The 27,764-nt window shown below is 43.0% G+C and overlaps 1 protein-coding gene across 1 annotated transcript in view; it reads left to right on the plus strand.

Moving 5' to 3' along the window:
• The first annotated feature begins 6,149 nt into the window (after positions 1-6,149).
• The window catches only part of tars1 (threonyl-tRNA synthetase 1), a 45,584-nt gene continuing 23,969 nt past the window's right edge, over positions 6,150-27,764 (plus strand). Inside the window, exons 1-7 of the mRNA XM_068032744.1 lie at positions 6,150-6,259; positions 10,798-10,875; positions 20,003-20,193; positions 21,882-22,005; positions 22,689-22,810; positions 22,914-23,031; positions 25,627-25,691. Of these exons, the coding sequence (XP_067888845.1) occupies positions 6,242-6,259; positions 10,798-10,875; positions 20,003-20,193; positions 21,882-22,005; positions 22,689-22,810; positions 22,914-23,031; positions 25,627-25,691 (716 nt within the window). The 5' untranslated portion in view covers positions 6,150-6,241. The remainder of the gene's footprint in view (positions 6,260-10,797; positions 10,876-20,002; positions 20,194-21,881; positions 22,006-22,688; positions 22,811-22,913; positions 23,032-25,626; positions 25,692-27,764) is intronic.

Below are 27,764 nucleotides of genomic sequence, written 5' to 3' on the forward strand. Positions count from 1 at the left end.
CCTTCCTTTCACTCTCACACTTTCTATCCATCTTGGGGTTATGGGGCTGACAGACAAAAGGTTTTCGCTTATTTACAAGCTCAAAATTATCAGCAATTTCTGCAGCTTGCTCAGCTTGCAGATTATCTACATGATTTCTCACTACTGAAAGAATGGAGTTTTTAAACTCTAACAGAATCAACTTTTGAAGGAGCTCATATGTGGTTTCCATCTTTAATGCCCGTATCCAACAGTTAAAATTAATTTGCTTCACCGTCTCAAATTCTACATATATCTGCCCAGCCAATCTCCTTAAGTTCCGAAACTTCTGACGGTAAGCTTCAGGGACTGACTCATACACAGCGAGAATAGCCTTTTTTGCCATCTGATTACCTGCAGAGGTCTCTTCAGGAAGCATGGCATAAACTTTATGAGCTCTACCTACCAACCTGCTTTGTATAAGCAGTGTCCAACTTCCCTTCGGCCATTTCATCTGTTTGGCTTAGGAAGAGCTTGAATAAATTTAAACAGCTTTTCCCTGGGTCCTGAGCTGAATTCAGATTCTTCCTGACCTGAATTTTTCCTGGATTCAATACCACCCCTTTGTCTTAGTTCCATCTCTTTTAGCCTAAATTCCCTCTTTATTTTTTATTTTATTTATTTAGAGATACAGCACTGAAACAGGCCCTTCGGCCCACCGAGTCTGTGCCGACCAACAACCACCCATTTATACTAACCCTACATTAACCCCATATTCTCTACCACACCCCCAACATTCTCCTACCACCTACCTACACTAGGGGCAATTTACAATGGCCAATTTACCTATCAACCTGCAAGTCTTTGGAAGTGGGAAGAAACCGGAGCACCCAGCGGAAACCCACGCAGACACAGGGAGAACTTGCAAACTCCACACAGGCAGTACCCAGAAGTGAATCAGGGTTTCTGGAGCTGTGAGGCTGCGGTGCTAACCACTGCGCCACTGTGCCGCCCACTTTTTCTCTGAAGTTCAAGTTTTCTTATTGCTATTGCTTTTTCTTTTTCCCTTTCCTCTTTATCCAATGCAAACTTTTTTTATTTCTTGTTTCTGCTCAAGTTTTTTCATTTCTAACTGAATCCTAGTCAATACCACTGCGTCACTCTCTGACTTACCACCTTCTTGTTCCTCTTCTTCTTCTAATTTTAAGTGTTGGGCTATTATGTCAGTTAGCTCTGCTTTTTTGACACCAGATTCAAATTGTTACCCCAGTTTTGCTGCCAATTCTTTTAATTTATTCTTGGTTAAAGTTATCACACTTTCTATGTTGTAAGCTTTCTATGTTTCTATAAAATTCTATCAAGTCACTGAGGGAAACATTCTGCTTTCCCAAAAACTTTGCCGCAACCACTAATGTGATTACTATGGTATAGATGTACCTCATTATACAAGAGACCCAGTTCCTTTTATTTCTTTGTAATTAGCATTAGATTTAGATCCCAACAATCGAGTTTCCAATTGATATGATCCCAGACATGAGAGAAATTAATATGATGCCAGGTGCATGACCCCAATTTGTATGTTATCTCAGAGACGTGCAATTAATATGATTCCAAACGCAAGCCCCCAAATTAGTCTGATTCTGATACCTGACATGAGCCACCTAATTAAAATATGATTCGATCACGGACGAGCCCCCAATTAAAATATGTTACGACTGCGCAGGACAAAGCCCACAATCAAAATATATGATTCTGATCGTGGTGGGAGCAATGCACTGTCAATTCAGTCCCATCACTCCACAGGTCGCATCATATTTCTTTAAGCTTTCCAAATCGAAAAACAGCCAAATTGAACAATCTAGTAACTCCTGAATAAAATGTACCAAACCAGGTATCTTTAGATATCAACAAATTAACTATTTATTGAAAGAAAGTAAAATCTTAAACACTACTAAGATAAACCAATATCTAAAGACCTTATTACTCCCTATAACTTAAAAATCTAACTCCTGCATTCGCATACATATACTCAGTTTTCAATTAGCTGACCGGCAAAATAGAAAAAATAAATTGTTTGCAAAGCACGTTCCTGACGAATGGTCTTTCATTACAACACAGTCAACGTTGACTTCCAAGGTCTGATGAAAAAAGGGTCCCTCAAAGATAGGGGTTCAGTAGTTCAGCTGTTGTAGTATTGAACTCTTCTTTTTTTCCCCAGCCCCGAACACAGCAGCTATCAATAATTTGTTATAAAAGGAAAAGCTTTTTCTTATTTTTTATGGAATTAATTCAGCTTGAAGCTTTGTAGAATTTTGAGAGAGAAATAACACAGCTTTCTTTCCTTCAGTTTAAATTGTCTCAGAGCTCTCAACTGACTGCTGCTCAGCTAATTTAAAAAGTCAAACTGCAACATTGAATCTTGCGTCCTTTCTCTCTCTCTCTGTGGCTGTTGCTTGGCAACCAGCATGCACTCTGGTTCACTGAGCCTCTGAAATTTTCTGCCTTAAACATGCACTGAACCTTTACAGTCTTAAAGGTGTACTGCAATATTTCTGAGGAGAGAAAAACAAACACAGGACAATGACACCTATTCGGGACCAAAGAGGCGGGGCGGGGGGGGGGGAGGTATTTACGCGTGGAGGTAGGGAGCATGGCTGTGGTATTATATTAATACTTTGCATCTGTCTTTACCAAGGAAGAACATGCTGTGCAGGTCATGGTGAAAGAGGAGATAATTCAAACACTTGAAGGATTTAAAATTGATAAGGAGGAGGTGTTAGATAGGCTGTCTATACTTAAAGTTGATAACGCACCAGGATCAGATGAGATGCATCCAAGGATACTGAGGGAAGTGAGAGTTGTTACGATGGAGGCGGGAGGAGTGCACTGTCTTTTCTTGTTCCACTTCTCCACAGGTCACAACATATATTTAAATGTTTACCCAGATACCGTGTGGTCAATCATATACTCAACTCTTTATCCCAGAATAAAATACACCAATCAGGTTTCTTTAACACACAATAAAATTATCAGTTTATTTTAAAACAAGACTTAACCAGTATTGAAGCAAAGCATTAACACACAGATTGAAGTATGAAAGTTCCCTTTTATACCTTAGCCCCCCCCCCAACCAACCCCCACTCCACACACACACACGCACGTTAACCAAAAAATAGAGATTTTCTCTTTAGAGCTCTGTTACAAAAAAAGAATACTTTGGCCAAATACTTGCTAATTCTTGAAGTAAGAGATGTGGAAAGATGTCTGTTGTCCTTTTATTTTGTCTGGCGTCTGGGTATATGGTGGAGGGTCACTGGGATCCTTTTCTGGAGCAATTTATTCAGGCGGCGTCGAGGATTTACCTGGCAGGTTTTTCGGGAGGAATTCAGCATCAATTTCTCTATTGCTTACACTCGCTTCTCAGAGCTTCTCAAAAAGATGGAAAAGCTGGCAAGTTTTTCAAAGAGATGGAATAGGCTGAGCTGGGGTTTTGTCCTTTCAGTTGATTTTTAAACACCTTTCAAAACACTGTCCATAACCCAACTGACTGTCAAAAGCAAAACCAAAACAATATCTCAAGAGTCAAACCTCCTGACCCCTGTAAATTGTGACCTGTCACTTCTCTGTAAAGCATCTTTCCCAGGTCAAAAAGTCCCTGCTATCTGAAGACAGGTGACTTCCAGTAAGGGTTGTTTACAAACCAAGTCCAAAATACCTTCTGGTGACCTCTTTTCTAAACAAGACACAAAGTCCAGCATCTATGGAATCCTTTTTAGTTTTCCCAAATAAAACAATGTCCATAATTCTAAAATATCAGTCCTCAAAAAAAACTTAACAAAATAGATAGAAGCACCGTCATAACAGAGTGGAAATTGTGGAAACACTGGCCATAATTTTCCATTCTTCCTTTGACTTTCAAATGTTACACCCTTGTTCAAAAAGGGGTGTAAAGACAAGCCCAGCAACTACAGGCCAGTCAGTTTAACCTCGGTGTTGGGAAAGCTTCTTGAAACAATAATTTGGGACAAAATTAATAGTCACTTGAACAAATGCGGGTTAATTAAGGAAAGCCAGCATGGATTTGTTAAGGGCAATTAATGTTTAACTAACTTGCTGGAGTGTTTGATGAGGTAACAGAGAGGATTGATGAGGGTAATGCTGTTGATGTAGTGTACATGGACCTCCAAAAGGCATTTGATAAAGTGCCACACAACAGACTTGTGAGCAAAGTTATAGCTCGTGGAATAATTTAAAAGGGACAGTAGCAAGATGGATACAAAATTGGCTGAGTGACAAGAAACAGAGAGTAGTAGTTAATGGATGCTTTTCGAACTAGGGGAATGTTTGTAGTGGAGTTTCCCAGAGTAGAGGCCTGCTTCCCAACCCGAACCTGACAGGACCCAATGACATATGTCGGGTTCGGGTCAGGTCGGGTCGGACTTCCGGGTCCGGCATTTTGGCTCAGGTTGGGTCGAGCCAAATCGGACATGGTCTAACACCATGTTAATTTACATTTTGGACTTTAAAGGTGGTTTTGCTACACTTATTTTAAGCTTGTGCAGATAAGGAACAAAGTGAAAAATGGAAGGTAAGTTAACTGATGGTTGGGTCAGGTCGGGTCGGCCGCGGGAAAAAATGGAAGGACTCGGGCTGGGTCGGGCTCGGGGTCAGATGGGATTCTGTCGGGCTTGGTTCGGGTCTCATTTGTAGATCTGAGCAGGCCTTTACCCCAGCGGTCGATGTTAGGACCCTTGCTCTTCCTGATACATATTAATGACTCAGACCTTGGCGTACAGGGCACAATTTAAAATTTGCAATTATATGAAACTTGGAAAGATTGCGAACTGTGAGGAGGATAGTAAAGAACTTCAAAGGACATAGACCGGTTGGGGGAATGGGCAGACAAGTGGCAGATGAAATTTAATGAAGAGAAGTGTGAAGTGATTCATTTTGGTGGGAAACACTAAAGTGCTATAACCTGCAAGGCTTCAGACCAGGTGCTGGAAGGTGGGAGTAGACAGGGCGGCTAGTTTTTTCAGACGGCGCAGACATGATGGGCTAAATGGTCTCCTTTTGTGCCGTAACTTTTCTATGGTTCTATGGTTCTAATGCAGAGAGACAATGTAAAATAAAGGGTACAATTCTAAAGGGGATGCAGGAGCTCAGGGACTTGGGGGTAGATGTGCATATATCATTGAAGGCAGCTGGAGGCGTTGCGAGTGCGGTTAATAAAGCATACAGTATCCTAGGCTTGATTAATTTGGACAATGAGTACCAGAGCAAATGGTTAGGTTAAACTTGTATAGAACAGTTGTTTGTCCTCAGCTGGAGTATTACATCCAGTTCTGGCTGCCACACTTTAGGAAGGATGTGAAGGCATTAGAGTCGGTGCAGAAAAGATTCACGAGAATGGTTCTGGGGATGAGTAATGTCAATTATGTGGATAGATTGGAGAAGTTGGGACTATTTTCTTTGGAGAAGAGAAACTTGAGAGGAGATTTGATGGTATTCAAAATCATAAGGGGTCTGGACAGAGTAGATGGTGAAAAACTATTCCCAATGATGGAAGGATTGAGAGCAAAAGGGCAGAGATTTAAATTAATTGGCAAAAGAAGCGATGGTGACATGAGGAAAAAAAATTTCATGCAGTGAGTGGTTAGGATCTGGAATGCACTACCTGAGAGTGTGGTGGAGGCAGATTCAATTGAGGCATTCAAGAGGGCATTGAATTGTTATGTGAAAAGGAAGAACGCTCAGGGCTATGGAGAGAAGGTAGGGGAGTGGTGCTCGGTAAATTGCTCTTTTGGAGAGCCAGCACAGACACAGCGAATGGCCTCCTTCTGTGCTGTAACAATTTTGTGATTCTGTAATTAATGCCCCCCCACCCCCAATAATAACCTCTCTGTAATTTTGTTTGCATTTGTTCCTCTATATCTTTCCTACTAGTTGGTGGCCCATAGAATACATCCAGCAGTGTAAGGGCTCCTCTATCGTTTCTTTACTGTCAGTGAATTGCAATAGAAACTCATTGTATTGCAACAGCAACTTGAAACACCACCGAGCCTCATCAAACTGGCCAGCCTCCTGATTTTAAGCCAGCTCAAGTACAGTGGGAATGAAGATGTCAAATGATTGACACTCGCTGCATATCACGTGCTCAGTCCCGGATCACGTGTGTCGTGACGGCCGTGCGTGTTCTGTGTCGTCACTTCGCGTGTTCTGAGCGATTTCGGTTGTTGCATCAGCCGAGCAGTGGGTGGTGGAGGCCGAGAAGTTGGAGACTATGGATGTGGAGGGTCAGGTGAGTGCGGGGCCAGGGCCTGGTATCCGAAGCCTGTCTGTCTGTTTCCGGTAGCAGCCGGCTGTATAGGGGGTTCGCTCCTTGCCCCTCTTACTGAGTTCGCTAGTTGGAGCGACCCTTTTCCGGGTTGGCTGCCTTGTGCTTCCCACTGCGACTTGGAGCTGTGGAGTGAGGGACAGTTACTGTCAGCGCTGCAGCTTAGAAATGATTGGTTATTTCCTGTGCATTATTGAACCATTTGAGCTGTGGCAGCGATATTGACCGCTCCTTGGTGACCTATTTGGACCAGGATTGTTGGTCCGCAGCGGCTACAGCTCTGGTACAGACAAAGACCTCAAATCTGGCACCAAGTTCATGGTCTACAGGGCCGCAGTGTTACCTGTCCTCTTGTATGCGTCAGAAATATGGACACTGTACGGCAGACATCTCAAAGGCCTGGCGAGATATCACCAGTGGTGCCTGTGCAAGTTCATGCAAATTTAGTAGCAGGACAGGCACTCCAATATCAGTGTTCCCTCTCAGGCCAACATTCCCAGTATCGAGACACTCGTCATGGCTAGTCAGTTACGCTGGGTGGGCCACATCGTCCGCATACCTAACACAAGACTCCCAAAATAAGCTTTCTACTCCGAGCTCCGTCATGGCAAGAGGCTACCAGGAGGACAGAGAAAACGCTACAAGGATGTCCTTAAAGCCTCACTGAAAAATTGTGACATCTCCACTGATTTGTGGGAATCTCTTGCCTGAGACCACCCAAAATGGAGAGGAAGCATCCGTGAAGGTGTCTACCAGTTCGAACAACATTGACACGCCCAGGCAGCGACCAAGTGCAAGGAGTGTTCGGAAATTCGAGCATCCCATTCACCAAACACCACCTGCCCCACCTGTGGCAGAGTGTGCGATTCCATAATTGAACCGTTCAGTCACCTAAGGGCCCACAACCCTGGTGTGGGTTCCTGAGGGACTGCCTAAGACGATGACAAATCTGGTGCTTCAGTGATGCTGACAGGGATCAATACTTCAGTCTGGGTGCAGTTTTACTTATAGTTTGCTCTGTCTTCTGTAGTGTCTTGTACATCATCTTGTAGTGATTATTTGTTGGGAGTGGCAGGGAGTGGTGACTGTTTATTCACCTGTAAGACAAATCACAGTGTAGAATCATAGAAAGCTTAAGGCACAGAAAGTGGCCACTTGGCCCATTGTGTCTGTGCCAGTCAAAAAACAATTCACCTATTCTAATCCCACCTTCCAGCATTTGGTCCGTAGCCTTGCAGAATTTGACACGAAGGTGCATATCCAGACTTCTTTTGGATGAGTTGAGGGTCTCTGCCTCAACTACCCTTTCAGGCAGTGAGTTCCAGACCCCCACCACCCTTTGGGTGAAAAGTGTCAACATGTATGTACTTTCAGCAGAGCTTTCTAAATGTGTTTTAGGAGTGAGAACCTTGACTGGTTTTACTCTTTTTAACCCAGCCATACTGATGAATTGTAGTATAGAACATAGATAGAACATTACAGCGCAGTACAGGCCCTTCAGCCCTCGATGTTGCGCCGACCTGTGAAACCATCTGACCTACACTATTCCATTTTCATCCATATGTCTATCCAATGACCACTTAAATGCCCTTAAAGTTGGCGAGTCTACTACTGTTGCAGGCAGGGCGTTCCACGCCCCTACTACTCTCTGTGTAAAGAAACTACCTCTGACATCTGTCCTATATCTATCACCCCTCAACTTAAAGCTGTGTCCCCTCGTGTTTGCCATCACCATCCGAGGAAAAAGGCTCTCACTATCCACCCTGTCCAACCCTCTGATTATCTTATATGTCTCTATTAAGTCACCTCTTCTCCTCCTCCTCTCTAACGAAAACAACCTCAAGTCCCTCAGCCTTTCCTCGTAAGACCTTCCTTCCATACCAGGCAACATCCTAGTAAACTTCCTCTGCACCTTTTCCAAAGCTTCCACATCCTTCCTATAATGCGGTGACCAGAACTGCACGCAATACTCCAGGTGCGGCCGCACCAGAGTTCTGTACAGCTGCAGCATGACCTCGTGGCTCCTAAACTCGATCCCCCTACTAATAAAATCTAACACAACATATGCCTTCTTAACAGCTCTATTAACCTGGGTGGCAACTTTCAGGGATTTATGTACCTGGACACCAAGATCTCTCTGCTCATCTACACTACCAAGAATCTTCCCATTAGCCCAGTATTTTGCAATCCTGTTACTCCTTCCGAAGTGAATCACCTCACACTTTTCCGCATTAAACTCCATTTGCCATCTCTCAGCCCAGCTCTGCAGCCTATCTATGTCCCTCTGTAACCTACAACATCCTTCGGCACTATCCACAACTCCACCGACCTTCGTGTCATCCGCAAATTTACTAACCCACCCTTCTACACTCTCATCCAGGTCATTTATAAAAATGACAAACAGCAGTGGCCCCAAAACAGATCCTTGCGGTACACCACTAGAAACTATACTCCAGGATGAACATTTACCATCAACCACCACCCTCTGTCTTTCAGCTAGCCAATTTCTGATCCAAAGCACTAATTCACCTTCAATCCCATACTTCTGTATTTTCTGCAATAGCCTACCGTGGGGAACTTTATCAAACGCCTTACTGAAATCCATATAGACCACATCCACAGCTTTACCCTCATCCACCTGTTTGGTCACCTTGTCAAAAAACTCAATAAGGTTTGTGAGGCACAACCTACCCTTCACAAAACCGTGCTGACTATCTCTAATGAACTTATTCTTTTCAAGATGATTATAAATCCTGTCTCTTATAACCTTTTCCAACATTTTACCCACAACCGAAGTAAGGCTCACAGGTCTATAATTACCAGGGCTGTCTCTACTCCCCTTCTTGAACAAGGGGACAACATTTGCTATCCTCCAGTCTTCCGGCACTATTCCTGTCGACAATGACGACATAAAAATCAAGGACAAAGGCTCTGCAGTCTCCTCCCTGGCTTCCCAGAGAATCCTAGGATAAATCCCATCTGGCCCAGGGGACTTATCTATTTTCACACTTTCCAAAATTGCTAACACCTCCTCCTTGTGAACCTCAATCCCATCTAGCCTAGTAGTCTGTATCTCAGTATTCTCCTCGACAACATTTTCTTTCTCTACTGTAAATACTGACGAAAAATATTCATTTAACACTTCCCCTATCTCCTCCGATTCCACACACAACTTCCCACTACTATCCTTGATTGGCCCTAACCTATCTCTAGTCATTCTTTTATTCCTGATATACCTATAGAAAGCCTTAGGGTTTTCTTTGATCCTATCCGCCAATGACTTCTCGTGTCCTCGCCTTGCTCTTATCTCTCCCTTTAGATCCTTCCTGGCTAGCTTGTAACTCTCAAGCGCCCTAACTGAGCCTTCACGTCTCATCGTAACATAAGCCTCCTTCTTCCTCTTGACAAGCTCTTCAACTTCTTTAGTAAACCATGGCTCCCTCACTCGACAACTTCCTCCCTGCCTGACAGGTACATACTTATCAAGGACACGCAGTAGCTGCTCCTTGAATAAGCTCCACATTTCGATTGTGCCCATCCCCTGCAGTTTCCTTCCCCATCCTACGCATCCTAAATCTTGCCTAATCGCATCATAATTTCATTTCCCCCAGCTGTAATTCTTGCCCTGCTGTATATGCCTGTCCCTGCCCATCGCTAAGGTAAACCTAACCGAATTGTGATCACTATCACCAAAGTGCTCACCTACATCTAAATCTAACACCTGGCCGGGTTCATTACCAAGTACCAAATCCAATGTGGCATCGCCCCTGGTTGGCCTGTCTACATACTGTGTCAGAAAACCCTCCTGCACACACTGGACAAAAACAGACCCATCTAAAGTACTCGAACTATCTCGATCATCGCATGAGCTGAAGGTAAAGTTGCCAACTCTGGTTAGAGGTGGTCCTGGAGGGTTTAGACTATTAGTCATCGAGTGAATTTTGGCATAGAAGGAAGCCATTTGACCCATTGAGTCTATGCTGGCTCTCCGTAGAGCTATCCAGACAGTTCCAATCCCCTGCTCGATCCATGTAGCCCTGCTAGTCTATTTCCTTTGAGTGCATAGACCGTGTAAGGTCTGCAAATGTAGTTGTATTTACCTTGTAAAGGTTGGATCCCCAGTCGTTGAGGACATTTGCTTTTGTTGTTGTGCCAGAAGTTCTGAGAATCACCCACATGCAGGCAAAGAAATGAAATCTGGGGTTGAGAACTCTGGGAAACCATTGGTGGAAGACACTTTGATTTCACCATTAACTAATAGCAACTCACTGAAATTGTACAAATAATGAATAGTTATACTGTTAAGACTCAAATTACCCTCATAATTGACTGTAATGTGATAACTTGGTCAATATGTAATTGGTAGTAATAGGTGTAATGCTCTGATATCCTCCATGTAACTAATCCTGTAGCTTGTTGATACTCATCATGATACTTAAGGCAGGATCTCCCTCTATTGCACAGCGCATTCTTTAGATATTGATTTTTTTCTGTGCTTTTAGCATAAAGTTACATCTGAGAAACACAAAGGAGGTAAGAAGAAAAGTATTAAAGAAGGTGGTGATACAGAGAGAACGGAGGTGAGAATTATTTGTATTTACCTTTTGTACAGAACAAAAACTATGCTAGAATGCAACTGTTGACAATTATTGGGCCATTGACATTTTAGTTTCTGATTCAGGTTATGAAATTCTTTGCCATTCAGTCTTTTTTGTTTGTATTAAGTTCGGTGTGACCACACTGCACCACATGCCACAAAATGATCATCTCTTTATTGCATCAGTCTATTTTCATACTTTTTATGAAATAACTAGCTTCAAAATAATTTTTAAAGAAAGAAAGCTTTGCTTTTATATCACACCTTACTGTATCCATTAAATGTCTCAAAACACTTCAAATGTGCCTAGTTACTTTGAAGTGCTATGATGTTTTTTGGTATAAGTGTATTTCGCAGAATCTCAGAATTGTTACAGTACAGAAGGCAGCCGTTCGACCCATCGCGTCCGCATCAGCTCTTCAAAAGAGCAATTTGCTTAGTGCCATTCCCTGCCTTCTCCCCGTAATGCTGCACGTTCTTCCTTTTCAGATACCTATCTAATTCCCTTCTGAGTGCCTCAATTGAATCTGCCTCCATCACATTCTGGCAGTGCATTCCAGATCCTGAGCACTTGCAGCATGAAAAGGTTTTTCCTCGTGTCGCTATTGCTGCTTTTGCCAATTATCTTAAATCTGTGCCCTCTCGTTCTTGATCTTTTCACGAGTGGGAACAGTTTTTCCTATCTACTCTGTCCAGATCGCTCATGATTTCGAATACCTCTATCAGATCTCCTCTCAGCCTTCTCTTCAAGGTAAACAGTCCCAACTTCTCCAGTCTATCTTTGTAGATGAAGTCCCTCATCCCTGGAAACATGAATAGTTTCTGCACTCTGTCCAATGCATTCACATCCTTCCGTAAGTGTGGTGCCCAGAACTGGACGCAGTACTCCAGTTAAGGCTGAACCAGTATTTTATACAAGTTTAACATAACCTCCTTGCTCTTGTACTCTATGCCCCAATTAACAAAGCCTAGGATACTGCATGCTTTATTGACCCCTCTCTCAACCTCTCCTGCCACCTTCAATGACTTATGCACATATACACCCAGGTCCCTCTGCTCCTGCACCCCTTTAGAATAGTACCCTTTCTTCGAGTTCTTCCTACGAAAATGAATCACTTTACACTTCTCCGCATTGAACTTCATCTGCCACTTGTCCGCCCATTCTGCCAACTTGTCTGTCTTTTTGAAATTCTAGACCTCCTCACAGTTCACGATGCTTTCCAAGTTTCGTATCATCCGCAAATTTTGAAATTGTGCCCTGCGCACCAAGGTCATTGATATATCAAAGTGACTCCTGACAACACAGGGCACACGCAGAACGGTTGCAGATGTCATCAGTGCGTGCGAACATTTGCCAGCTTGCCAGTGTGAATGCGCGCGCTGATATCGCCACGCAATGACATCCTCACCCTTCAATAGCCGTGATCGCTGGCTCCATTCCCCCGAGCAGGTTTTGTTTGTTCTTTCATGGGATGTGGGTGTTGCTGGCTAGGACAGTATTTCTTGCCCATTCCTAATTGTCCAAGAAGGCATTTAAGAGTCAACCACATTGCTGTAGGCAGGTTTCCTTCCCTCAAGGGCATTAGTAAACCAGATGGGTTTTTACAACAATTGACACTGGTTTCATGGACACCACTAGACTAGCTTTTTTTTAAAATTCCAGATTTATTAATTGAATTCAAATTTCATCATCTGTTGTGGTGGGATTTGAACTCATTTCCCCAGCGCATTAGCCTAGGAATCTGGATTACTGGTCCAGTGACCGTACCACTGCGCCACCGCCTCCCCAATATCCCATTCCCTCCTGCCATTTCTGCTTCAATCTCCGCTTTCAATTTCCCGCTCCATCCCACCTCGCCGCGTCCTTCCCTCAGCCGCTCGCTTTCGCTGCTTCCTTTCTTGGCTGATTGCTCCCCGCGTTGCAGCTTCCCCATCTCAGCCACTCTCTCTCACTTCTTCCCTTCTCAGCCGCTCACTTCCTGCGCCGCAGCTTCCCCCTGTCGGCCGCTTGCTGTCGCTGCTTCCCTTCTCGGCCACTTGCTCCCGCCCTCGCCTCTCCCTTACTCGGTCGCTCGCTCCCTGCATCGCCGCTTCCCCCTCTCAGCTACTTGCTCCTGCCCTTGCCCCTCCACTCCTCGGCCGATCGTTCCCAGCCTTGGTGCTTCCCCCTTCGGCCCATCACTCACCATTGTGCCACTGGAAGAAGTGGGGGAGGCGGGAATGAGCCGTTGAAGCCGCAAGGCGGGCAGCGAGCGGCTGAGGGCTGATGGGGCAACGTGGGAGTCAGTGGCCAAGAAGAAGGAAACGGCAAGGCCTGGAGTGTGCGGCCAAGCGGTTGGGTGGGGCGCGGGTGGGGGAAAGTGGGGAGTGAGCGGCCGAAGTGGGGAATCTGCAAGGGCGGGAGCCAGTGGCTGAGGGAAAGTAGTGGCAAGGCGGGGAGCGAGTGGCTGAGGGGGGAGAAGCGGTGAGACGGGAGAAGCGGTGAGACGGGTAGTGTGCGGTGAGCAGAGGGGTGCGGGAGGGAGCGGCGAAGCACGATGGTAGGAGGGAGCGGGTGCTATTGGGGTTGGGTTGGAGGCGGCGATCACAGCCGCTGTGGGGATTTGGGTTTAAGGCTGCGTTTGCTTTTTGTGACAAATTGAGCATCGTCATCTTTAGTACTGGCAGCTGCCTGAGACATTGCAGTGACGTTTCAGTGGATGAGGCTGTATTTGTGCATGTGTCAGTACTGCGCCATCTAGTGGTTGCATTGTCAGCAAATGCAGCCTTAATATATTTACAGGAAGAGCAAGGGTCCCAACACTGACCCCTGGGGAACTCCACTACAAACCTTCCTCCAGTCTGAAAAACATCCATTAACCATTACTCTGTTTTGTATTTCGCAGTCAATTTCATATCTATGTTGCTATTGTCCCTTTTATCCCATGAGCTGTAACTTTGCTCACAAGTCTATTGTGCGGCACATTATCAAATGCCTTTTGGAAGTCCATGTACACCACATCAACAGCATTACCCTCGTCAACCCTCTCTGTTACCTCTTCAAAAGGCTACAGCAAGTTAGTTAAACATGATTTTCCCTTAACAAATCTATGCTGGCCTTCCTTAACTAACTTGCATTTGTCCAAGTGACTATTAATTTTGTCCCGAATTATTGTTTCCAGAAGTTTCCCCACACCAAGGTTAAGCTGGCTGGCCTGTAGTTGCTGGGCTTATCTTTGCACCCTTTTTTTGAACAAGGTTGTAACATTTGCAATTCTCCAGTCCTCTGGCATCCCTGAGTTCAAGGAAGACTGGAAAATTATGGCCAGTGCTTCTGCAGTTTCCACTCTCTCTTCCCTCCGTATCCTTGGAGGTATCACATCTAGTCTTGGTGTATCAACTTTAAATACAGGCAGCCTATCTGATACCACCTCCTTTATCAATTTTAAATCCTTCAAGTGTCTGAATTACTTCCTCTTTCACAGTAACATCTTCTTCCTTGGTAAAGGCAGATGCAAAGTATTCATTTAATACCTCAGCCATGCCCCCTTCCACCAGGTGTAAATTCCCTTTTTGGTCTGTAATCAGCCCCACTTTTTCTTTTACCATCCTTTTACTATTTATATGCCTATTAGAAGACTTTTGGATCCCCTTTTATGTTAGCTGCCAGTCTCTTTTCATTCTCTCTATGCTTCTCATATTTGCTTTTTCACTTCCCCTCTGAACCTTCTATATTCGGCCTGGTCTTCTGCTGTATTATCCACCTGACCTCTCTCTCGTAAGCTTTTCTTTAATCTCTATCTCTTTCGTCATCCAGGGAGCTCTGAATTTGTTTGCCCCACCCTTCCCTTTTGTGGGAATATACCTTGACTGTGCCTGAGCTATCTCTTCTTTGAAGGTAACCCATTGTTCAGCAACCGATTTTCCTGCCAATCTTTGATTCCAATTTATCTGGTCCAGATCCATTCTTATCTCATTGAAGTTCGCTTTTCCCCAGTTAATTATTCTTACTCTGGATTGTTCCTTGTCCTTTTCCATAGCCAACCTAAATCTTATGATACTATCCGCTAAATGTTCTCCTACTGACGCTTGATGCACTTGGCCTACCTCATTCCCAAGAATCAGGTCTAGCAGTACCTTCTTGTTGGATTGAAAGCATATTGCTGTAGAAAATTCTCCTGAACATGCTCTAGAAACTCTTGCCCCTCTCTGCCCTTTACACTACTACTGTCCCAGTGTATATTCGAATAATTAAAGTCCCCTATTATACTCTACATTACTACTACATCCCCTACAATACTACTCTATAATTCTTGCATCTCGTAATTTCCTTGAAAATGTGTTCCTGTACATCTTTCCCAATAGTTGGCCTATAAACTACACCAAGCAATATATTTTCACCTATTTTTGTTCCTTAGCTCTAACCAAATAGATTCTATCCTTGAACCCTCCGGGACATCCCCTCTCTCCATCACTGCAGTGCTTCCATTAATCAGTACTGATTTGTGGCAGTTGTTTTCTAGGCTGATACTCCAAAGCAGTGTTGAGGGAGTGCCACAATGTTGGAGGTGCCATCTTTCGAACGAAATGTTAAGCTAAGCCCCATCTGCTTTCTCAGGTACTCGTAAAAGATCCCATGACAGTATATCGAAGAGGAGTCAGGAGTGTTATCGCTGGTGACCTGGCCAATATGTATTCCTCAATCAACATCACTTAAACAGATTATCTGGTCATTATCATTGCTGTTTGTGGGAGTTTGCTGTGTGCAAGTTAGCTGCCATGTTTCCTACATTACAACAGTGGCTTCAAAGAGAAACTTCATTACATGTAAAACAGTTTGGAACATCCTATGCTTGTGGAAATGTATATAAGCAATGCCTCGATTTTAAAAATTCTCATCCTTGTTTTCAAATCCCTTCATGGCCTTGTCCCTCCCTGTCTCTCATCTCTTCCAGCCCTATGAGGTACCTGCACACCTCTAATTCTGACCTCTTGAGTGTCCTCTATTTTAATTGCTCTGCTATTGGTAGCATTGCCTTCAGTTGCCTGGACCCTAAGCTGTGGAATTGCATTTCTAAATCCTTTTGCCTTGTTGCCTCTCTTTCCTCCTTTAAGACGCTCCTTAAAATCTATCTCTTTGACCAAGTTTTTGCTCATCTGCCCTAATGTGTTGTTATATGGCTTGGTGTCATATTTTGTTTTATAATGTTCTTGTGAAGTGCCTGAGAACATATTACATAAAGGCGCTATGTAAATATGAAAGTTTTTCTTCTTTTTTCCTGCAGCATTCTATGAACAGCAATGAAATAAACAACCAGTTAATCTTTTTAATAAGGAGGAATGTTGGCCAAGAGAGAGTTTCCTGCTGTTCAAATACTGCCAAAGGATGCATAATATCTGCCTGAACTACCAGAGCAGCCACATAGAACCTCAGTTTAATAACTTTGTTGAAGGCTGGCATGTTGCAACAATGCAGTGCTCATTATTGAGTACTGTCAACCTGGATCATGTGCTGAACCACTGGAGAGGGGCCTGAAGTCCTAATTTTTTGACACGTAACATTTTTACCCACTGACTCAAACGGGGGCTTGAGAATGAATAGAACAGTAAGATTGAACAACATTGTTCATTACTGCTTAATGCTGAGTCTCCTGAATTAGGAAATAAGGCAAAGTTACTTGGTGGGAATATATTTTGTGCTGAATGATCATGCAGTAAGTGAGCACCACAAACTTTAATAAATATATTATAAATGTAAATGTTTGTGCTGCATTTAATTCCTGTGTCACAATTGACTGCTACACTATTTCTGTCCCACCTCTTTCCTTTTTTTAAAAAAAAGTACTTCATTTATATTTATATAAACCTGCTTAGTGACACTCAGTTTGGGTTCCGCCAGGGCCGCTCATTACAGCCTTGGTTCAAACACGGACAAAAGAGCTGGACTCAAGAGGTGAGGTGAGAGTGACTGCACTTGACATCAAGGCAGCATTTGACAGAGTATGGCATCAAGGAGCCCAAGCAAAACTGAGGTCAATGGGAATCGGGGGGAAAACCCCCTGCTGGCTGGAGTCATACCTAGGGCAAAGGAAGATGATTGTGGTTGTTGGAGGTTAATCATCTGAGCTCCAGGACATCACTGCAGGAGTTCCTAAGGGTAGTGTCCTAGGCCCAACCATCTTCAGCTGCTTCATCAATGACCTTCCTTCAATCGGAAGGTCAGAAGTGGGGATGTTCGCTGATGATTGCACAATGTACAGCACCATTCGTGACTCCTCAGATACTGAAGCAGTCCGTGTAGAAATGCAGCAAGACCTGGACAAGATCCAGGCTTGGGCTGATAAGTGGCAAGTAACATTCGTGCCACACAATTGCTAGGTAATGACCATCTCCAACAAGAGAGAATCTAACCATCTCCCCTTGACATTCAATGGCATTACCATCGCTGAATCCCCCACAATCAACATCCTAGGGGCTACCATTGACCAGAAACTGAACTGGAGTAGCCATATAAATACCGTGGCTACAAGAGCAGGTCAGAGGCTAGGAATCCTGAGGCGAGTAACTTACCTCCTGACTCCCCAAAGCCTGTCCACCATCTACAAGGCACAAGTCAGGAGTGTGATGGAATACTGTCCACTTGCCTGGATGGGTGCAGCTCCAACAACACTCAAGAAGCTTGACACCATCCAGGACAAAGCAGCCCGCTTGATTGGCACCCCATCTACAAACATTCACTCCCTCCACCACCTGCGCACAGTGGCAGCAGTGTGTACCATCTACAAGATGCAATGCACCAAGGCTCCTTAGACAGCACCTTCCAAACCCGCGACCTCTACCACCTAGAAGGACAAGGGCAGCAAATACATGGGAACACCACCACCTCCAAGTCACACACCATCCTGATTTGGAACTATATCGCCGTGAGGTCAAAATCCTGGAACTCCCTTCCTAACGTTACTGTGGGTATACCTACCCCAAATGGACTGCAGCGGTTCAAGAAGGCAGCTCACCACCACCTTCTCAAGGGCAATTAGGGATGGGCAATAAATGCTAGCCTGGCCAGCGACGCCCACATCCCATGAATGAATAAAAAAAAATAGTGCTATTCGCATCCTCAGGGTGTCCCAAATTGCTGCAGCGTTATTTTCTGAAGTGCAGCTACAGTCATTTTATCAGGAAACCTGCCAGCAGATTTGTGCATCAGCCAAGTCCTACAACCAGCAATGACATGAACGAATAGTTAATCTTTTGGGTGGTATTGGTTGAGGGATGAATGTTGTTTAGGCGAGTTTGCTGCTGTTTTTCAAAGAAGTGAGTGCCACAGAATCTATTGCATCCACTTAAACAGATGGCAGGGCCTCTATTTAACATCTCATCTGAAATTTGCTGGAGTTCTATGAGGATATAACAAGCAGAGTTGATAAAGGAGAACTGGTAGATGTAGTGTATTTGTATTTCCAGAAGGCATTCAGTAAGGTGCCACATAAAAGATTATTGCACAAGGTAGAAGCTCTCGGTAATGGGGGTAATGTATTAGCATGGATTGATGATTGGCTAATTTACAGAAGACAGAGTTGGGATTAATGGGTCTTTTTAAGGTTGGAAAGATCTAACTAGTGGAGTCCTAGGGCCTCAATTATTTACTATCTATATTAATGACTTGGAGGAGGGGACAGAGTGTAATATATCCAAATTTGCTGACAATACAAAAATAGGTGGGAGGGCATGTTGTGATGAGGACATAAGGAATCTGCAAGGGGATATAGATAGGTTGAGTGAGTGGGCAAAAATTTGGCAGATGGAGTTTAATGTAGGAAAGTGTGAGGTCATTCACTTTGGTAGCATGAATCAAAAGACAGACTATTATTTAAATGGAGAGAGACTCCAAAAAAGTGCAGCACAGAGGGATCTGGGTGTTCTTGTGCATGAAACACAAAAAGTTAGCATGCAGGTGCAGCAAGTAATTAAGAAGGCAAATAGAATTTTGGCCTTTATTGCTAGGGGGTTGGAGTTTAAAAATAGGGAAGTCTTGTTACAACTGTACAGGGTGTTGGTGAGGCCACACCTGGAGTACTGTGTATAATTCTGATCCCCGTATTTAAGAAAGAATATACTGGCATTTGGGGGCAGTTCAAAAGAGATTCACTAGGCTGATTCCTGGGATAAAGGGGTTGACTTATCAAGAATGGCTAAACAGGTTAGGCCTTTATTCATTAGAGTTTAAAAGAATGAGGGGTGATCTTATTGAAACGTACAAGCTTATAAGTGGGTTTGACAGGCCAGATGTTGAGAAGATGTTTCCACTAGTGGGGAAATCTAGAACTAGGGGACAGAGTTGCAGAATAAGGGGACAACTCATTTAAAACTGAGATGCAAAGGAATTTCATCTCTGAGGGTAGTGAATGTCTGGAATTCTCTACCCGAGAGAGTTGTGGAGGCTAGGCCACTAAAATTATTTAAAGAGGATGTAGATAGATTTTTTAAATATCGGGGAGTTGAGGGCTATGAGGAGCTGGCACGAAAGAGGAGTTGAGGTCTGGGGCAGATCAACCATGATCTTATTGCATGGTGGGGCAGATTTGAGGGGCCGAATGGCCTACTCCTGCTCCTATTTCTTATGTTCTGACAATGCTGTACTCCGTCTGTACTTTACCTGGAGTGTCCACACTTAAGTTCTGGAGTGGAACCTGAACCCATAAACTGAGCTGACAGGGCTGGCACTTTAAGTTTCAGCTGTAAGGTTTATATATTTGACCAGGGGAGATGGTGGCGTAGTGGTACTGTCACTGGACTAGTAATTCAGAGGCCCAGGCTGATGCCCTTGGGTCATTGGTTCAAATCCCACCACAGCAGCTGGTATAATTTAAATTTAATTAATGTTTAACCTTGAACAGAATGTTTGTGCGCTCTGCCATTTTGGTCCAAGCTCTACAGACCCGTAGCCTTGGGAGCTAATGGAAAGTAGATGCCTAACCTGCTCTCAATTGCTTAACAGTGCTATTCTTTGTATCGCAACAAATGAATGTACCAGAAAGAAGAGAAGCATGGCTGCTTGTTTCTTATTGAAGTGATGTTGGAAGGCAACTGACATAATTATGTAATTTTAACTTTTTTCCTCCTCCCTTTAGTTGGATCCGTGGCCGGCTTTTATTAATGAACGCCTTGAACTGTACAACAAACTCAAAGCAGAAAGTGATTCTATTTTAGCAGAGCATGCTATGAAAGAGAGCAAACAAATAACAGTTACTCTGCCAGATGGTAAACAAGTACAGGGAGACTCGTGGAAAAGTACTCCTTACCAGATTGCCTGTGGAATTAGGTAGAGTACTCATGCCTGTATTGAATGTTTGTTTTATTACTGTATTGCAGTAGAACTGGTAAAAATCTCCATTTTGAAAAGGATATTGGAGTTGTGGAAAACGTCAGATTTACTGGAAGGGGAAGTAAAAGTTGTAGAGGGGTGTACAAAATTGTGGCTTTTCTCTCTGAAATAGGGAGAACTAAGAGGATTGAAGTTCTAAGATCAATTGAATGCATTATCATAATTGGTTATTGAAGCAAAGACAAAAACCCCGTTTAAAAACAAATTTCAATATTTATTTGAAAAGGAAGAATACAAAATGATGTAGCGAGAGGGGCAGCTAATGATTTACCTGGCCTCAATAGTCTCCTGTACTGTGAATTCTGATTTGATATGTAAATTTATTGACACAAACTCCATTCAGATTTCTTCCACCTGATTTGGTGTACAAGTTTATTAATTGAGATTCTGATTTGGTCACGTGCCGGTTTTTTGGAATAGGAACATAGGAAGATAGGAACAGGAGTAGGCCATTCAGCCCCTCGAGTCTGTCCCGCCATTCAATGAGATCATGGCTGATCCACGGCCTAACTCCATATACCTGCCTTTGGCCCATATCCCTTAATATCTTTGCTTAACAAAAAATCTGTCTATCTCTGATTTAAAATTAACAACTGTTCTAGCTTCAACTGCTGTTTGTGGGAGAGAGTTCCAAACCTCTACCACCCTTTGCGTGAAGAAGTGCTTCCTAACATCTCTCCTGAACAGTCTGGTCCTAATTTTTAGACTATGCCCCCTAGTTTTAGAATCTCCAACCAGTGGAAATAGTTTATCTTTATCTAGCCTGTCTTTTTCTGTTAGTATCTTGAAGACTTCGATCAGATTACCCCTCAACCTTCTAAATTCTAGCGAAAACAGGCCTAATTTGTGTAATCTCTCCTCGTAACTTAACCCCTGTAGTCCAGGTGTCATTCTTGTAAACCTACGTTGCATTCCCTCCAAGTGCAATATATCCTTCCTAAGGATATACTGCCCACAGTACTCCACGTTGGGTCTAACCAGGGTTTTGTTCTGCTGCAGCATCAAATGGCTTCTCAAAATGCTTCTTAATGTTTTGGTCCACCACTTTTTCCCCTCAGTTTGGCAACCATTGTACAATTTATAATGCTACTAAGCATTGCTGCTTAGCCTGCCATTACGATTGCCAATGGGAATTAGGAAATGTGCATACTAGGTTTCTTCCCTGTGGCCCAAGCTCTTACAAAAAAAAATCTTTTTATAACAGAGGTGTCTCCGGCAATGATTTTCCAGCTCTAGAAAATCTATGTAAGTGTATTATGAAGGATAAGCAACCATTTGAGAGACTTGAAATAAAAAAAGAAACTTTGGTATCAGTTTACTGTCCAGGCTTACCTCCTATGATCTGTACTCTGCCATCTAGTTTCTCCCCCATACCTCCTGATGGTGTTCTTGTCTTTTTTGATTCCTGGCCATCAAAACCTCAGTTAAACTCGTCACTTGCCTCCTTTTTCACTGACAGAATGCTGTTGGCATAGATAATTAGTACATTTCAAAAAATAATTCATTGTGTGAAGGCATTTCTATATAGAAAGCATTATATTGATGCAAGCATTGTTGCTTCATTTAAAGAGATTGCTTATTTTTGTATATCACCATTTTATTTGGTTTGTGTGTGTTTAATCCAGTCAGGGTTTGGCCGACAATGTGGTTGTTGCTAAAGTAAATGGAGTGGTTTGGGACCTGGATCGACCACTGGAAGAAGACTGCAGTCTAGCACTGCTTAAGTTTGAGGATGAGGAGGCTCAGGCTGTAAGTAGTCAGTGTTTACAACTGTGATGAAGCATCAATAATCTATAATTAACAGGTTTCCCTCATGGTAAATAATCAAAATTGTCAAATAATTAGGTAATCGTTTACTCCCAATAAAAGTTAAAACCTTGATCCCTGGCCTGACCTGAAGTAGCAGTGCAACACTTAAAGAAAGCCAACATAAGGCACAACTCAACCAAGCCTGAATCCCTAACCTGACTGATGCAAGAGATTTTGTGCAGCAGGCTTTATTTTGTATGTTTCTACAAAACTTTTAGTTAGCATGAACCAACCCAGTTCTAGCCCTGACTTGAGTGTTCATAAAATTTTGAATGAGTTGCAATCCAGCAATTGGAAAACCTGATGGGCTGAATTTTATGGTCAGGGGTGAACAAGCTGCACTGACTGTTTGTTACATGTACTCTTGGCCACGCACTTTCTCTATGGATTTTGCCCTGGAACCTGCTGTAAATTCGAGAGCCAAAATGGTGTGGTGCTCTCTGCAGGGGAACTGAGACGTGTTAACAGAGCAAGCAACTGTGTATCTCTTAAACTAATTGGATTGAAGAATTGTTACTGAACAGTGCAGAGTCTGAACCAGGAAATGTCCATTAAAATGTATGTAGATTTCTCTGTCATTGTACAATGTTGGTTTTATTCCGAATGATTTTTCTGTGTGCTAGGTGTATTGGCATTCTAGTGCCCATATACTGGGAGAGGCCATGGAACGAATCTTGGGAGGGTGTCTCTGCTATGGACCGCCAATTGAAAATGGATTTTATTATGACATGTTCTTGGAAGAAGGGTATGTTTCAGTTAATCTGTTTTATTCATTGTTTTTAGTTCTCTGTTAAATGGTAATCACATTTTTTGACTTTTCTACTACAAAAAAAATCTTTTTATAACAGAGGTGTCTCCAGCAATGATTTTCCAGCTCTAGAAAATCTATGTAAGCGTATTATGAAGGATAAGCAACCATTTGAGAGGCTTGAAATAAAAAAAGAGACTCTTCTGGAAATTTTCAAGGTATACTTTTTTTTTAAACGTTTATGGGTATTTGTACTGCAATAGAGGTTAAACGGGTAGTCTGTTTCCATGCATATGCTCATTGTGTTTTGAATTAGCTGGTTGAAAGTGCACAAACAGTTCGCGCAAAATGTCCTGGTCAGAGGCTACAGGGTGTTCATGGAACGCCCCATTCCACTATGGAGTAAAGGATTTTTTTTTAAAAGAACTGCCACAAGCCTTACTGCACAGAGTTACCAACGTCTTTGTGGTTTTTCTGAGCTGAAGCATGAGCAGGTGCTGTATTACTATTCAGCTGCAGCTTCTACACCCCATATACTGTTCTAGTGACAGTAATGGTAGTTCTTGGAACTAAAGCTGTTTTGAAGAAATAGTGATATTTACTTCAGATTGCAAGGCTATAACCTCCCTCTTCACAGGAGGCCAGCCACTGCAGTGAACTTTTTTTTTAAAGGCACTTTTAAAATTTATGCTGCCAAATTTTCCATAGGAACAGTACATCAGATTTCAATTGCACTCAAAGGAGTTTAATCCAGAGAACTTTTTTCCCCAATTTGTTTTGTGCCTGCAACAGCTGAATAAAATTAGCACAAGTGTGCCCTACCGTAAGATAGCATTAAAAATATTTATCTTTATCAAACTAGTCTGTAAAAGTGCTTTTATAACAGAGGTCAGATTGCTTTTAGTGTAAGTTAAAGGTTAAGGCAAATTTCATTCTAATGTAGAAGAATTACATTCTTATCAGTTGTTTTGTACATTTTCAGTTGTTTTGTTTTTAGTGCCAGTTAAATGTGCATTTAAATATTGCAACTTTAACTTTTTTTTTCTGATCTCCAAATTGTCTGTGGGGAAAATACATGCCAATTTTCTGTGATGGAATATCACTTTGTCTCTTGTACATTGCAAATATCCCATTTGAATTAAATGGAAACTGTCTGGTCTTGCGCAATTCAATTACTGTAACCTTGTTCCTCACTTGATCTCTTAGATATGCAGACCTGAACTGAATCCATCTATCTCAAAGATGGTAACAGAATAGGCTAGATGATAAACTAACTATCTTTTACAAAGTGAATTGCCCTCAGTAAAAATACAGCAATTGAAATGTACAAATGAAATCTGCATTATATAAATATTTTAGAAGAATATCACTATATCCTGTAAATAGATACATGATTTGGGAAGGTTGCTTTACCAAGCTGCCATCTTTCCGTCTGACAATGTAAACTCTGTGTAAAGTAGGTTATGTGACCTAAAATTGCTCTATATTTTTGATTGTTAACTACTTTTCCATGTGCATCCTACGTTGACTTTAACGTACTGGTACTTGGAATGGTGGTGTCATTGGACAGGTTTGCCCATTCCTGGTTGCCTTGAGAATGAGTTTTGATTTTTTTTTTTTTGCTGTTGTGCAATGGACACTTCAGAGGGTGGTTAAGAGTCAATCATGTTGCTGTAGGACTGGAGTCATAGGCCAAGTGAGGAAGTGAGGTTTCCTTCCCTAGAGGACATTAATGAATTAGCTGTTTTTTTTATGATCTGACAGCTTCATGGTCACTTTATACTAGTAGCAGCTTTTTTAAACATAAATTAAATTCTCCAACTGCCCTGGTGAGAATTGAATATGTATTTTCTGGATTGTTAGTTCAGGCCTCTAAAGCTATTAGTCCAGTAATATGAACAGCACATTACTGCATGATGGTAATGGACTCTAATGATGTTTCTATTGTTTGTATGGGGTTGATTTTGAAATAACCACTTCCATAGGGTAGAAGGTTTGCAGTGGGAGCCGATCTCTTACCCATTGGAAACCATCCAAGACCTGAACCATTTTTAATGCATGTCTTGTGAATTCTGGTAGTGGTTGAAGAGAATGTGAAATCCAGCAGCTATTTGCAGAGCTCAACTGCTCTATGTTGTACGTTGGTGAGGGGGGGGGAGCAGCAGCAATCGCATTATGGGAGGGATGGATTTTTGTGGAGAAATCATGTCTGTAACATTTTTTTCTCGCCTGTTGAGTGCTACATTAGGCCACTCAATGCCAGGTATGGCTGGTGGAAGAGAATGTGCAGTGCATTCTTCACCTGTTGGTTTCTCAAAATTGCTTCAGGGTCCTATTCATGTCATAGGACCCCTATTTGCATGGGCTAACAAGGCTCCCATTTATTTCTGGCAGCAGTCTGGCCCCAACCAATATGGCAGTGACAGATATTGACAGGAATGGGATAGTAAGTGTTGCACTGCCTTTCTCTACCACCCCATTCCCACCTTACGTTTGGGGGTGGTGGGGGGAGCGATATTAGACGCTGTTGTCTTCTTGTACACTTGCACATATTTCCCATGGATGATTAAGAGATCAGAAGGAGTTAGTCTGAGAAATAATGACAACCGTAGCTTGATACATTCACCACTGCGTTCAAACATAAGTACATTAGTTAACGGGAATGTGTTGATCTTTGATATTTTGGAACTAATGTTGGTTTTCACTAATTCAAGAAAAGAGATAGATATCGAAGCAAAAGCTTTGTTTTTACTCTAGTACGTGGACGTGTCAATGATTATATTCCACTTTCTTAATTCCTCATTTCCTTTTAGTACAACAAATTCAAGTGTAGGATTCTGAATGAGAAGGTGAATACTCCAACTACAACAGTGTACAGGTAGGGAGCAGAGCTACTGTGGTGATGATTTGGAAGGATTTGTTTGACAAAATTAAGAATTCTTTGAATAAATGTCTTCCTAAAGCAATTAATTTCTGATGCAAGGAATGCAACATTTTTTTCCAGTCCATGGCATATAAATTTAGAGTAAACATCAGTATTAAGAGATGTATGTTTGCCAGCTGATGTGGTGAAAGATGATACTGGGAAATAAGTGAGGCAGTGGGTTAGACAATGCCTTTTCAACCCTAAGACCATTATTCAAGTTCAGTCCTTGCTGATGGGTTGAAGGTAACTTGTCTGCTGGCTGTAAATCTTGATGAAGTACAGTTGGGCTCACTGCACAAAACATGATTTGACAATAGAGTGTCAATCTCACTCACTTGCAATAAGATGTGTTGCAAATGGAAAATTGTCATTATGTTGTAGCAGCAGATGCTTTTAAGATTGGAGCCAAGGTTGGGCAGAGTAGAAGGAGCTTTACTATGTGTGTTGTGTTTGCATGTCTGACCTCTGAGTGCTCAATGCTGATAAAAATAGTGTTTTATTCCTCAGTAAAATTGGTGAACACAGATTTTGAAATTAAAGTGATGATGACCCAAGATTTTAGGTACAGCACCCCCACTGTATGATAAACATTTAGGCAACTTTTAGCTGGGGATTTCACGCTGTGTATATCCTCATCTGCCTGAATGTAGAAGTGTGTACTTTTATGTTTCAGTCATGTTATGGCAAAATTGAGAACTGAAGTCCCAGTACTTTCCCCTTTGACTGTCTGTAATCAGTGATTTTTTGACAAGGAACATTGGTGTGTTTCTGAGCCCCTGAGCGTATGACCAATTTGAATAACCAGCAGCTTGCTTTTTGTGGGTTTAAATAAAGAGGATTAGTCTTATTCACACGGTTGCCCCGAAAATCTAACGCTACATCACTCGCTCACCACTCGCAAGCATGCCTGCACACACTTGAGAAAGAAAGCCGTTAAAGAGGATAGTGCACTTTAACAAATTACAGGCAATAACAAATTACTAGCATAGGAATAGTTCATGTGATGTGGCTCGTCTTGGGGGCGGGGGGGAGTGGGTGGTGGGAAAGGCATGTGTTGCGAGCCTGGTAAAGAAGGCGTTTTCACTCCTGAAATTTAGTTAGGTGGATTTGATAGCTGGAGTTGTACATCAAAGTTGTTGCAGGATCCTCTTGAAGAGGTGGATTTTCAGCAGATCATGAAGTTAATTGCTTGTAGACTTAATGCTAGGAGGTTGGTTTTCTGTACTGGTGGACTTGGAAAGGAACAGATTCAGAGACGTTAAGATGTTACCGCCTCCAGTTCTTTTAAGGCACGATGGTGCTGCTTGGTCTGCTTACTACTTTTTCTGCAGTCTGTATTTTTATTTATTTTAAAAAGGAGGCCAACATGGCTGCCCCACCATGTGACTTCACCGTTTCTTTTCCAAATATGGCAGGGGTCTAAGTTGATTAGCTTCATCCTGTTTATTGTTCTAAGACATTCATCCTGAGGAGGATTAAGGCAACAAAGTGACTCCTGACAACTCAGCCCAGCGCTGACGTCATCAGAGCGCTCCCAGCTACGCACATACGCAGAACGGACCCTCGCTGCCAGTACGGTGCTGTGCATGCGCAGCCAACATCAGCACCCGGCTTGCCAGGACTAATTCACGCATGTGTGCGAAAACATCATCGCGTACTGCAGCGTCTGCTCGCCACTCGCTTCTTGCTGCTCCCTGCCTTGCTATTTCTCACCACTTAGAGCCGCTCGCTCCCCGCTTTACCTTCCACCCCCGACCTGAGGACCTTGCCACTTCTCCCACCTCAGCTACTCACTCCCCGCTTCACTTTTTCCCCCTGCCCACCTGTCAGCCACTCGCTCCCTGCCTCTCCACTTCTCCCGCCTCTGCTCCCCGCTTCCTCCCACAATTACCACCTCTCTTCTCTGCAAGGGGGAAGTGGGGGAGAGAGAAAGTGATAAGATAGGGAGGGGAGGGAGACTGCGAGTGTGAGCGAGCAGGGAGCAGCGAGGTGGGAAGCAAGTGGGGGGGCGGTGGGTGGTGAAGC

This window comes from Heterodontus francisci, chromosome 1, assembly GCF_036365525.1.
Source record: "Heterodontus francisci isolate sHetFra1 chromosome 1, sHetFra1.hap1, whole genome shotgun sequence".
Lineage (NCBI taxonomy): Eukaryota > Metazoa > Chordata > Chondrichthyes > Heterodontiformes > Heterodontidae > Heterodontus > Heterodontus francisci.